Genomic DNA, 13,224 nt, shown 5'->3' with positions numbered 1-13,224 from the left:
GATCCAGCACCTGCCTGCTGCCCGCCCGGCCACGTACCTGCTGCAGTTGATGACCACATCCTCCGGCATGACCCTCCTCTTCAACATCCCCATCTTGGGATGGTCGCCACGGCCACGGAACAAGCCGGGCGGCTCAGTCTTGAAATTGCCTATTTTTTCTCGGTGACCATCTAAAATACAGTAGCCGAACTCTTGCTGAAGTTTTGCGGCCTCTTCTTTTAGCTTCTGAGTTGATAGAACAGTCAGCAGACGTTAGCAGTGAAGAGAAGAGGACAGGCCTCAGTCCCTTGCTGCTCACCTGGGACCACCCTGCTCTGGCTAACTCAGCTGGGCCCTCAAAGCCCTTCACAATCCATGGAGGTCGCAGGGGCAAGGGACAGTGCAGGTGGGCACACAGGGGGCACCAGGAGCCACGGCCCAACCACCCCATGGTCTGGACTCCCCGGCCCCTGCGCAGGCTTCGGCTGTTTTAGGCCTGAGCGGTAAAGCCGGGGGAGGGAGCGTGGCTGCCTGCCATGGAGGAGGAGGGCTAAGGGAATCCCTGAGAAGGCCACATGGAGATCACAGCACGGCAGGTTCCTGTTAGATGCAGGGAGACGCGTGGCACAGAACAGTGAGAAGCCGACTGGCCTGCACAAGCCCCGCCCTCAGCCCACAACCCGTCTGGGAACCCACCCTTTATCAATGATGGTAAATCACTCATCCATTTCAAACTGGGTTTACTCTCAAATGTGCTCTGGGGAAGCGGAACGACACTTCAGCACACGCAGGGGCACTAAGGCTGCCGAGCCAAGAGCAGCTTTGTGAGAAGGGGCTTCTCTAAGGCCACAGGCCTTTCTCAGCCTTCGGGCCAGGCTGGCCTCTCATTCCCAGGGGCCACTTTGGGTCACACAACGCTCGAGTCAGCCCAACCTGCTTCTCCTCCCTGGTCAGCACTTTCCGGGCTGCGGCCTTGTCCACAAAGTATCTGTGGATCTCTGTGAAGTCACACTTGTCCAGGCTCTTGATGACTTCTCTCTCTTCCACTGTCATTTCCTGCACAAACCACAGACACGCACTCACCATGTCTGACGGAGGCGTGCGTGCGACGGGCAGAACCTGTGCAGGCCTGCGGTCCCGTGAACAGAGCCTCTCCCCGCAGACCCCACAGTTAGAGCTGGGTCTGTTGTTGCAGGGGTGGAGTGGGGTGGAGCAGCCGAGGGCACAGTTCTCCAAAAGCAACTTCACAACAAGTCAGGAGTAAAACTGGCTAAAACCTTTGACTCAGTAATTCCACTTTGAGATCCATCCTAAGTAAACTCTCCGGTATGAAAACGAGCATGACGACGGCACTAAGGGCAACAGCAGAAACGCCATGACCGGACAGAGCGGGATAAATGATGGGGAGCTCATTTGGTGAGCGTGATGGGATTCAGGAGGCCAAAGTCTCAGTCCATACGTGCTGCTGCAACGAAATCCCAGGGACGGGTCAGTGATAAACCACAGTCACAGCTCTGGGGGCTGGAAGGCTGGGATCAGGGCCCCGGCATTTGATGTCTGTGGAGGACCCAGTCCCTGCTTCTGAGAGGGTGCCCTGAAGGCTGTCCTCACGCAGTGGAGCGGGGACAGAAGGACAGAAGGGGCCCAGCTAATTCCACCCAGCCCTGCCCTAAGGCCCTAAATTAATCCTAAGGGCTGCAGCAAGGCAGTGTCCTCACAGCCCAATCAGCTCCTGAAGGCCCCACCTCTGTCCTGTGGCGCTGGGGATTCAGTTTCAAGGTGAATTTTGGAAACCACAGAAGAAAACAGTTTGGTGATGATCTACCCGTGTGGAGACTAAGCAGGATAAAATCCCGAGTGGGGAAAACATTACATGCACACTGATCACACTCACACGAAAACTAGTGCCCAGGAGAAGCCAGGACATGGGAACAGGAGACGCTGACCTGAGGGAGAGCCGCAGGTCACAGGCAACTGTTTCTCCTCTCATTTCCTACACAACAAAAACTGTACAGCCCATGGCCAAAAGCCCAGGCTTGCGGGCACCAGCTCACGGTCCCAGTCCAGGCTCGGCCACTCAGGCGTGTGAGACCTCAGGAGCTGCTGCTAAACCGTGTCTCACTGTGGGATGGGGACGACCCGCCTCTGCCGAGGAGCTCAGGTGCGACACCATCTGTGCCGGACGGAGCCCTGCTCGGCCACAACCGTGGGCTCAGGTCTGTCCCTGTGTCTCCCGGGGCCCTCGGATCAGTCTGTGCCCGGATGGAGCCCTGCTCGGCCACAACCGTGGGCTCGGTCTGTCCCTGTGTCTCCCGGGGCCCTCGGATCGACCATCTGTGCCAGACGGAGCCCTGCTCGGCCACAACCGCGGGCTCAGGGTCTCTCCCTGTGTCTCCCTGGGCCCTCGGATCTACCGCCCATTCCAGTTCTGCTGCCTTGCGACACTGCCTCCCTTCCTAGCTCTGCTAGTGACTAGAAGTGCTGACCGGGAGGGGAGTGAGGACACCGGGCAGCTGGCGCCACCTCACCAAGCCGTGGTGACAGGCAGAGGGATGGCATCAGGACAGAGGAAGAGGGTCCAGAAGCAGAGCCCACACAGGGCACAAGGAAGCACAGGCTCCAGCAGCTGGCTCGGGGCAGTCAGACACCCACATGCAAAGCACGAGCCTCGGCCTCTACCCCACACAGTAACCAAAATTAACTCAGAGTTCCACCTAAACTAAGCCGACCTCAATGGAAACCTAAAACCAAGACTTCTGGGAAAAACATAGGAGGAAATCTTTGTGCTGCTGAATTAAGCATATTTCTTAGACAAAACAACAAAAGCACAACCTGTGACAAAACATGATACACGGGACCTAGTCAGTATTCCAAACTCCTGACCTTCCAAAGACATTGTTAAGAGAATGCAAATATAAACTACAAACACCACGAAAAAGTTTTACAAATCCTATTTCTGATAATGGACTTAAAACAGGACACAAAAGTACTCACCATAAAAGAGGCTGATAAACTCAATAACTAAGTTAACATTTTCTGCTTGGAGACCTCACTGAGAAACGAAAAGGCAAAGTCTGGGAGATGATATCACAGCACGTGCAACCGGCAAAGAAGCTGTATCCAGAATGCATTTTCAGAACTCCGATAAATTAGCGAGGAATATGCAAGCAACTCAATTTTTTTTTTTTTTTTTTTTTGAGACGGAGTCTCGCTGTGTCGACCAGGCTGGAGTGCAGTGGCCGGATCTCAGCTCACTGCAAGCTCCGCCTCCCGGGTTTACGCCATTCTCCTGCCTCAGCCTCCCGAGTAGCCGGGACTACAGGCGCCCGCCACCTCGCCCGGCTAGTTTTTCGTATTTTTTAGTAGAGACGGGGTTTCACCGTGTTAGCCAGGATGGTCTCGAACTCCTGACCTCGTGATCCGCCCGTCTCGGCCTCCCAAAGTGCTGGGATTACAGGCTTGAGCCACCGCGCCCGGCCAACTCAATTTTTTAAACAGACAAAAGTTCACAAACGAAAATACTGAAATGACACATCGGCACACCAAAAGATGCTTAAATATCACTTCTCATTAGGGAAACGCAAACCATACCCACGGTGAGGTATCACCTCGTGCCCACTAGAGAGGTGCCTCACACCCGTGGCAGGCATGTGGACAGTTCAGCCTGGCGTTTCCAGTAAGCTGGACACACATGTAGCCCGTGACCCAACAACTTCACCCCTAAGTCCTGTGGGAATGTTCATGGCAGCTTTACACACGCAAAGGCCAAAAACAGGAATTAATCAAACACCCACGAACAGGGAAATGGACTAGCATGAGTCACACGACGCAGGAAACGGGACCTGACCAGAGCCAGGCAGAAGCCGTGGGACAGCAAGTCAGGGGCGAGTCTTGCAGGTGTGGTGCCGACAGAAACCCCACAGGGCACAAAGCCCACGGCACACACATGAAACCAGTCAGGCCATGGGCGAAGGGCAGTCACCTTGAAAATGAGCAAAGAAAAAACCTTGAGGGAGCACCCTCCCCTCCAAAGAGCTTCTCACCAAACCTGTCTTCCCGGGGGCTGGGAAATGGCAGTGGCCTCCTCCACTCTCCCTCTTACATGCCAGACCCCTGTCCTTTCAGCGGTCCATGGAGTCAGGCTACCACCAATCCGGCTCCACACCCACGGCCTGCCTGAGAAGGGAAAGGTCTGAGGTGCACTAGGCCGGGCACGCTGGCACCGCCTATGGTCCCAGCTACTCAGGAGGCCGAGAAAGGAGGATGGCTTGGGCCCAGGAGCTCGAAGCGAGTGGCCACGCAGCGGCACCGGGAACTTGCAAGGGGCGTCCAGAGGCAGCACTGCAGAACCTCAGGGGCCTGGCCAGCCAGGTCCAGGACAGCTGTGGTGGCCGCCCAGGGTACCTACCTTTCGCCAGTCATTAAAGAAGTTCTTCCGGAAAACCTCCTTTGTTGTGTATTCATGATCCAACATCCTCCCATAAAAAGTGGCAACCTCCTCCGCTTTCACGCTCAATCTCATGGGCTTTCCTGCAGGCATCAAAAGACACATCACATGAGAGAGCGGCCACAGGCTTGGCCTCCAGCTGACATGACTTCATTGCTTTAAACTACGCTTTCGTGCGTACTATGCCAAGAGCAAGAAGCTAGGCCTTATTCCGTAAGTTCAGCAGCATGTTCTACATGACAAACGACAATCACCCTGCGTGGAGGTGACGACCACAGTGATCTTGGAGTGGGTGGTGAAAACGCTGCAGATTTCGGTGCTACTGATTTCTTCTCCTTTAGCACTTTACTTTGCTACTACATTTATATTACATGAAAATGGAACATGTACAATTTTAAAACACACCAATCTCTACAAAATTACGGAAGCAAAATAAAAGTTAATGCTTCAAAGCAGACAACTGAATAACTGTAAGTGTAACCCTGTAAAACTCTGCCAGCCTCTGTCCCACCAGTCCCTGCGTTTTCTTCTAAGATCGGTATGGTTTAGAGACGCAGGGGGTGAGCTGGGGCCAGGTGAGCAGAGCGAGAGGCTCCTGGTGGGAACGAGGGTGTTCACCAGGAATTCTTCCAACTGCGTGTCTGAAAAGTTTTCAGAAGAAAATTTTAGAGAAATAAAGGCATAATCATTTGGTAACGGAAGAAGGTATTCCTGATAACTAGCCTCTCAGGACAGAGGACGAGAGGCCCAGAGGCCAGCAGCACAGGCCCGAGGGGCTCAGTTCCCGCTGCCCCTCTGTGGAGGCTCGGCCCCACTGGGCCCCACGTGATACCACTGCTCCCCGGACTGCCTGCCATGGCCCTGCACGGGTAGTCCTCGCCCGCCACATCCCTCCTGGCCAGGGAGGTCCTGCAGGGCCACTCTGGGGCGGGCGAGGCGGCCGCTACACTGGGCCAGGGGCACAGCGCGAGACGCTCAGTAAGGCCCCGTGGCCTCCCGTGGGCAGCCCCCACAGACACAGCTAGAACCTCTGTCCCTGTGGAATCTCCAGTCCAGCTTCGGAGAAACAGGCTTTGAACAAAAAATGGCATCAAAGGAGCTCAGCGAACTCAGGTGTGCCTGTGGCCCGGCAGGGGGCCCACGGGAGGGCTGGCGGGAGGGGCACAGCACGGCGTGGGGGCCCGCCCTGGGGGAGAAGAGGTTTGCTTTTCTTAGAAGGATGCCTTCTAGCAGAGATGAAGAAAATGGGCTGAAGCAGCTAAAATCAGCAGCACAAGAGCCAAGCTGAAGCTCCTCGGCCCTGGGGCAGACAGTAGGGCTCAAGGGCAGGAGGGGTGGGTCCTGCACTGGGCCCTGCTGACCCAGAGCCCCCGGGGTCCTGCCTCTGAGGGTGGCTCAGCGCTCATGTGGATCACGAGCTCCGCTTCTTGCTGAGAATCACAAGCTGGGATCAAGTGACCATTCTGTGATCCACGTGTGTACACGCAGTGTATATACTGTGTATACTCAGAACACACAGGGAACACAGTGGTGCAGGGCAGGGAGGGAGGGTGGGCCTTGCCCAGCGGGTCCTGGACACAACAGGCACAGCCAGTGCAGGCTCAGCAGGAAAGGCAGGGACAGGAGCCCCTGAGCTGCTGCCCTCCGAGCACGGGTCAGTCGGTCAGCAGCCCCCACGCATCACTTGCAAGAAGAGGGCACAGAGCACTCACAGCCAGAAGCCTGCAGCGGGGCTGAGGGAGCGAGCCAGATGCCCACTGGGAGCCCACGCCCAGGGAGCCAAGCACAGGCCCGGGAGGAGCCACTCCCTGCGTCCTCACCGTCATAGAAGAAACACACTCCATCAGGAAGGGGCTCGTATGGGGGTGCGAAGTACGGGCCCTTGTGCTCCAGCTGTCTCCACTTCACCCTGTCTTCGCGCTTCTCCTCCTCCCACCTAAAGATGGAGACAGCACGTGTCACTCTCCTGGGCCAGGCCCAGTGTGAGCCTCTTCCCACCTCGCATGGTGGCTCCTCCCTGTGGCTCCTAGCAGGGGGGCCGTGTGGCCTCCACCTCACGGGGGAGGAAAACAAGGCCTGCAGAGGGAGGCAACCCCCACTGACCTGAGCCCCCTGCCTGTGCACCCGCCCGTGCCCCACCCACAGCGGCCCGTGCGCTGCTGAGTCACGGATCCCACCAAGCCCGGCTAAGCGGGGAAGGGCAAGGCAACGTGCCTCTCCCAGGCTCTAGGGCCTCTCCTCAGATGGGTCCCTTCAGAGCCGCTCTAGAATCCTCTGGAACCTCTCCATGGGACCGTTTCATTAGCTAAATAAAGGACCTGGCTGCTTACGAGACAGCCCTGCCTCCCAGGAGCTGGGTGGAGGGGGCCAGCAGTGCAGCCAGTGGAGAGGCACCACAGCAGGGCGCAGGACCGCCGCCCACAGAGGATCGGGCAGGGTGGAGAAGGCCGGGCAGGGAGGGGAGGCCCTGAAGCCAGAAGCCTCAGGGGTTTTCAGGGAAGGGTTCCTGTTGGGCGTGGGGGAGGGCTTGCAACGCACTAACACAATGAGGCTCCACAGGGCTCCCTGCCAAGGTCCCCCTCCCCAGGGCATCCCCTCCTGGCAAGCTCAGCTCTGGAGGTTGGGGGCGGAGGACGGGGACACAGCCAGCATGGTGGCTACAGCCCATCCTAACTCTCCAGGCCAGTCATCGTCTATCCATTGAGGCTCCAGCCAAGCCCAAGCCCGCCCTGAGCCACCCTGAGCCAACACTGCCTCGTAGAAAGGGCTCAACTGAACCCAGACACTGAGATGGGCCTGGGAGGAGAGGAGCGAGACGGGGCATGGCTGGCAGGCAGTGGGCAGGCTCAGTCAGCAGGGCTGAGGAAAGAGCGAGCCCAGCATCTAGGATGGCCAGTGCAAAGGCCTCAGTGGGAGAGGCTTTGGTGGGAGGGTGGGAGCGCCATCAGGATGGGGGAGAGTGAGATGAACACACCTTCTGAGCCTCCCCCAGACGCACAAGGACAGAAGGTTCCAGATCACACCCCCACCTGCCAGAGCCAGGAGACCCGCACGTGACCCCAGCCAGGTAGTGCTGTCAGGGGCCTGGTGGGCCTGTTCGGCTGGGATGAGTGTCCTCAGAGCAACAGGAAGTCTCTGAAGGGTCTGAGAGAGGAAAGCATGTGCCACTGACATTTCTGAAAGGGCCTTTCTGGCTGTCTCTGCAGAGGAGGGAATGGGCAGGGTTAGAAGAGCCAGAGGCAGAGGTGATAAAGTAGGGAGAAGTTAACCGGCTCAAGAACCTTCCAGGGTGGAGCCCAGCACGGTAGCTCACGCCTGTAATCCCAGCACTTTGGGAGGCTGAGGCAGGCTCAGGAGCTCAAGGCCAGCCTGGCCAACATGGTGAAAGTACAAAAAGCTAGCTGGCAGATACTGCAGGCAGCTGGAGTCTAGGGGGAGAGTCGGGGGAAGGGGGGTTCTGCTGACTCTGCAGAGCTTTTCCATGTCAGGTGAGACCAGCCTCACCTTTCTTACAGGTTTTAGGAGTTCAAGAGAGCCCAGCAGCCCTAATACAGCATGTCTAGGGTAGGGCTGATAGGAGGCGGCATCGCTAAGTACCCTGAAGAATGAAACCTAGACCTCGCCCTCTTAACCTAGACAACGCCTTCTTAGAGAATCAGGGTGTGAGAAAATGTGAAACCACAGGTATCTCAGAACTGACTGATAGGAGCCGGGCGTGGTGGCTGAAGCCTGTGATCCCAGCACTTTGGGAGGTTGAGGTCGGTGGATCACTTGAGGCTAGGAGTTCGAGATCTGCATGGCTAACATGGCGAAACCCCATCTCTACTAAAAATACAAAAATTAGCTAGATGTGGTGGCTGGCGCCTGTAATCCTAGCTACTCAGGAGGCTGAGGCAGGAGAATCACTTGAACCCAGGAGGTAGAGGTTGCAGTGAGCTGAAATTGCACCACTGCACTCCAGCCTGGGTGACACGGCAAGTCTCAAGAAATAATAATAATAATAAAAATAAAGAACTGACTGACAGTAACACAAAGCCTCTAGGGTAATCACACCATCAGTCTAATTTCACAGATGAAGACACTGAGTTGAAACAACTTGCAGGCCAGCAGCCAGGCAGGGCTGCAGTGCTGGGTGTGCTCAAGCCCAACTGAGCGTTGCACGTTTTGCACGTTGTGCACGTTGTAGTGACATTCTTTCACCCCTGCAGAGACCCGCGTACCAAGCACCACCATCAGACACAAGCTGGCTTTCAAAGGGAGACCTTGCTCCAAACCCACCTTTCCACCTGGGTGACTGCAGCCCAGCAGCACTTTTTGGAAAGCACCTACCTGCCTGTGCACCCTTGGAGAGATGCGCCTCAGTGCAGGGCCCACAGCCAGCCCCAGCTCCAGGGCAGGCCAGAACTCCCTCCTCCCAAGACGCCCTCCCCCATCTGGGCTCTCTTGGGTCCCAAGATCCTGGAGGCAGACAGGACATTTCTGCGGCATGGCCTTGGGCAGCTGTGCAGGTCCTCAGCTGTGAACGGATATGGCGATAGCGCACCACCAGGCCACAGAGACACACCACGCTGGAAGCACCAAGTGAACGACGGCAAACCCACTGGCGGAAACTCCTGCAGGATCTCCACGCACCAGTGAGGCTGTCAACTCTCCAGCTCTTCCGAAACCTCCAGCATTTCGTGCGCAGAGACCCAACCCCATGCGGCTACCCCAGGCCCAGTATGCGCCGGCAGGGCTTCTCACATGTCCCCCAGGAAAGCGCCTGGGACCACGAACGGCCACCAGGGCCACTGGATCCATGCGGCGTGTGCCTGGTGATGTAGATACGACAGTGAGTGCCAGGGTCATGCAGAATCGTCCTGGAGACAACCCGGGAACCGACTCCAGGAAAGGGCGGGTCTCAGAAGACCAGGCAGAGCAACACAAGCTTTTTATAAAGTACCTAACCAAACCCTACAGTGTTGAGGCCCAGCCACAGCTACACAAATGATGAAACCGCAAGCCAAAAAAACGGGGGAGATTTCCCCAAACAGGGTTGGTGGGGTGGTGCCTGGGGAAGGAGGGGTGACGTCACGGGGGGCCTGTACACCCCGGGCAGGAGGCGGGCCGCTCACACCGCGGCAGGCATGCTCTCCCGGCCCGACATTTGGGAAAACCGGAAGCAGGGCAAGGCGGTCCCACGAGGCCTGTCACTCTCCTTTCTGGACCTAACCCAGCCCGGTGCTCAGGGCCCTCGCCGCCTGCTCATGGGCCGCCTTACCTGGTTCCACTGCCCTTCTGCGTCCTGCGCGAGCCCGGGACGCCCCGGGAGGCCGGGCGGCGGGGGACCTCCCGGAGCAGCGTCAGAGCCGCCCGGAGCCGCAGCAGCCGCACCACGCGCATCTGCCGGCCTCCGGGAAAGGGCGACAAGCTGGGCCCCGCCCCAGCGGCCCCGCCCCGCCCCGCCCCCAGCGGCCAGCCCCGCCCCCGGGCGCAGCCTCCGCCCCCAGCGGCGCTCATTCCGAGGCTGTGCGGTCTAAGCCTGCACCGGGCTGCGGCAGCGGGGCCACCGACTGTCCTGCCGGCCTCCCCCTGGTCTCCCCGCCTTCGTGGTCCAGCGCCCTTTCACGCTGGGGCGGGGCCCTAGATCCAAACCCAGTCCCACTGACCTCTGCAGCACAGGGCTGGCTGTCAGGGTGCCCCACAGGTCACACGACCAGGCCAGTGAGCTCCTGCCCAGGGCTGGCACACAGCTCTCTCCCAGAGCCTCCAAGGGCAGGGGCACCTGGCAGGTCCTTCCTAAGCACATGCTCCGCTGCTGGGGAGAAGGGACCTCACAGGCTCAGATGGCCCCTACCTCATCCCCTACAAACAGTAGCACTTCCAGGCAGAAAGCGGCAGAAGCGCCTGCTATCCGGCCCACAGCAGCCCCTCAGAGGTGGTGCCTCTGGACAAAGGTCACTGCAAGCCCTGCGAAATCATCACTGCCAACCAGCCTCTCACTCCCAAGGAGACCAGAGACCGGGCACAGCTGGAGCCTCCCTCCTGCACTCAGTCCTCAGCATGACCCCTGACCCTGGCCAGGGTTTAACCCCAGTGTCTTCACTGGGGAGCATGGCCAAGGGCAAAACCTCTAGACCGGCACTTGGCAGCGGGCCCTGAGCCACAACAGGCCACACCGCTCACCTCCGGCAGCACTACAGCCTTGTTCTTCCCGGTAAAACCCGGACACCAGGACCGTGGGAAGCAGATGAATTCACATGCATCCCGCACTTTCGCTGTGACCGTTAGGAATGCAGTGGACACAGGCAGGAAAGGAGCCCGGGCTGCCACCGCACGCCCCCAGCGACCCTCCCCTGCCACCAGCTGACTCAGTGTCCATGTCATCTAGCTGCTGGAAACCACGGGCAGAGGCCGAGGGCTGCACTCGCTGGCTCTCAGGGCCCAGGCAGACCTGGTAGGTGTCCCATCATTTCAGAATGAGCAGCTCAGCAGCTGAAGGTACACACACACCAGGACACAGCAGCTGACTCTCCGGGTGGGCCACCTCCTCCCAGGGGCTGCGGAACAGCGACGCATTATTTTTTCAGACAACCCTTTCTACAAACCAGAACAGGGCCTTAGCCCAGGCCCACCATTCCTTCAACAAAATCCTGAAGTCAGTGTGTTTTCCAATTCAGGTTTCTAAGGGTCTTTGGTTTATTGTTTTTTACTTTTTGTGGAGATGGGGTCTCTCTCTATGTTGCCCCGGCTGGTCTTGAACTCTTGGGCTCAAGTACCTTGGCCTCCCAAAGCGCTGGGATTTCAGGTGTGAGCCACCATGCCCAGTTGATTCCTCAGGTTTTGTAAGAGGGAGTGTGGCAGGACAAAAACCCTAAGATTTCTCAATAGATGCAGAAAAAGCACCAGACAAATCCAGCACCATTTCATGATAAACAGAATGGAAAACCCACTCAAGAACAGAACAGAAGGAAACCTAACCTGAAAAGCGCCATCTACAAAACCCCGCAGCTAACCTCATATGCAAGAAGAAAGACTGGACGCTCCCCCTGAAATCAAGAATAAGACGAGGATGGGCCGGCGCGGTGGCTCAAGCCTGTAATCCCAGCACTTTGGGAGGCCGAGACGGGCGGATCACGAGGTCAGGTGATCGAGACCATCCTGGCTAACATGGTGAAACCCCGTCTCTACTAAAAAATACAAAAAAATTAGCCGGGCGAGGTGGCGGGCGCCTGTAGTCCCAGCTACTCGGGAGGCTGAGGCAGGTGAATGGCGTGAACCCGGGAGGCGGAGCTTGCAGTGAGCCGAGATAGCGCCACTGCACTCCAGCCTGGGCCACAGAGCGAGACTCCATCTCAAAAAAAAAAAAAAAAAAAAAGACGAGGATGTCCACTCTCGCCACTGCCACCCAACACGGTGCCAGAGGCTCTCGCCGAGCAAACAGGCCAGCAGATGAAATAAGACACCCAGATCAGAAAGAGAGAAGTAGATCATCTCTTTTTGCAGGTGTCATAATCTTGTATATAGAAAATCCCACAGAATCCACAAAAATTGGCTGAGCACCGTAGCTCATGCCTGTAATCCAAGCACTTTGGGAGGTCGAAGCACGTGGATCACTTGAGTCCAGGAGTTCAAGACCAGCCTGGGCAACATAGTGAGACCCTATCTCTATAGAAAATAAAATTTTAAAAAAGAATCCACAAAAACTATTAGAGCTAATAGACGAATTCAGCACAATTGCAGGGTACAAGATCAATATGCAAACATCAGTTGTATTTCCAACCAGGAGCCATGCGCAAACTGAAAATGAAATTAAGAAAATAATTTACAATAGCATCAAAAAATAAAATATTGCACGATAAATTTAACAAAGGAAGTATCAAGCTTATACTCTGAAAACTGTAAAACATTGGCCAAAGAAATTAACGACAGCCTAAATAAATAAGCAGCCATCCCGTGTTCATGGACCGGATGATTTCATAAGGTTAAGACAGCAATACTCGCCAAACAGATCCAAAAACGCAATACAATCCCCATCAAAATTCCTGAAAACTCAATGTAATCCCCATCAAAATTCCAGCTGGCGTTTTTGCAGAAATGGGCAACCTGATCCTAAAATTCACAGGGAAATACAAGGGACCCAGAATAGCCAAAACAATATTTGAAAAAGAATAACAAAGTTGCTGATCTCAAAACTTCAAAACTGGCCTGGGCAACACAGCAAGACCCCATCTGTACTAAAGATTGTTAAATTAGCCGGGCATGATGGTGTGTGCCTGTAGAAAGGGAGGAGACCACCTCTCATATTGTCTTCTGCCTAATTTTTGCCTCAAAGAAAAGAAAAAGTAGGAGTTAAAGAAAAGGCAGAAGTGAAATTCAATAGTCAGCCCAGCGCCACACCCCAGGCCTAGTAGTTAAAGATCGACCCCTGACCTAATCACTTAAGTTTTCTATCGATTCCAGACACTGTATGAGGAAGCATTGTGTAACTCCCTGTTTGGTTCTGTTTTGATCACCAGTGCATGCAGCCCCAGTCACACAGCCCCTGCGTGCACAACGTATCACGGCCCTTTCATGTGGACACCTTAGAGTTGTAAGTCCCTAAAAGGCACAGGAATCTTGACTTTGGGGAGCTCGTATCTTGAGACACGATTCTACCGATGTTCCCAGCTGATTAAAGCCTCTTCCTTCCTAAAACTGGTGTCCGAGAGGTTTTGTCTGCGACCTGTCCTGCTATAGTAGTCCCAGCTACTCGGGGGGCTGAGCGAGAGGACTGCTTGAACCCAAGCGTTCAAGACTGCCGTGAGCTATGATCAGGC

At 56.2% G+C, this 13,224-nt stretch overlaps 2 protein-coding genes across 14 annotated transcripts in view; one reads left to right on the top strand and one right to left on the bottom strand.

Moving 5' to 3' along the window:
- RHPN1 (rhophilin Rho GTPase binding protein 1) overlaps positions 1-13,224 on the top strand; it is a 100,236-nt gene that overhangs the window by 34,159 nt on the left and 52,853 nt on the right. The gene's annotated exons all lie outside the window — the stretch shown is intronic.
- The window catches only part of TOP1MT (DNA topoisomerase I mitochondrial), a 60,163-nt gene that overhangs the window by 26,554 nt on the left and 20,385 nt on the right, over positions 1-13,224 (bottom strand). For 7 of the 13 annotated variants that reach the window (XM_050801017.1, XM_050801016.1, XM_050801021.1 and 4 more), the window contains 4 exons: positions 6,247-6,362; positions 4,388-4,509; positions 913-1,035; positions 38-225 (listed from right to left, as the gene is read on the bottom strand). In XM_050801017.1, coding sequence (XP_050656974.1) covers positions 38-225; positions 913-1,035; positions 4,388-4,509; positions 6,247-6,362 — 549 coding nt within the window. Of the gene's footprint in view, positions 1-37; positions 226-912; positions 1,036-4,022; positions 4,117-4,387; positions 4,510-6,246; positions 6,363-9,686; positions 9,857-13,224 lie in introns of those variants that run through there. The other 6 variants (XM_050801014.1, XM_050801020.1, XM_050801012.1 and 3 more) reach the window with 2 other exon arrangements.

Source organism: Macaca thibetana, chromosome 8 (assembly GCF_024542745.1).
Source record: "Macaca thibetana thibetana isolate TM-01 chromosome 8, ASM2454274v1, whole genome shotgun sequence".
NCBI lineage: Eukaryota > Metazoa > Chordata > Mammalia > Primates > Cercopithecidae > Macaca > Macaca thibetana.
Note: the sequence above shows the minus strand (reverse complement) of the source record. Positions and strands in the feature narration are given on the sequence as shown.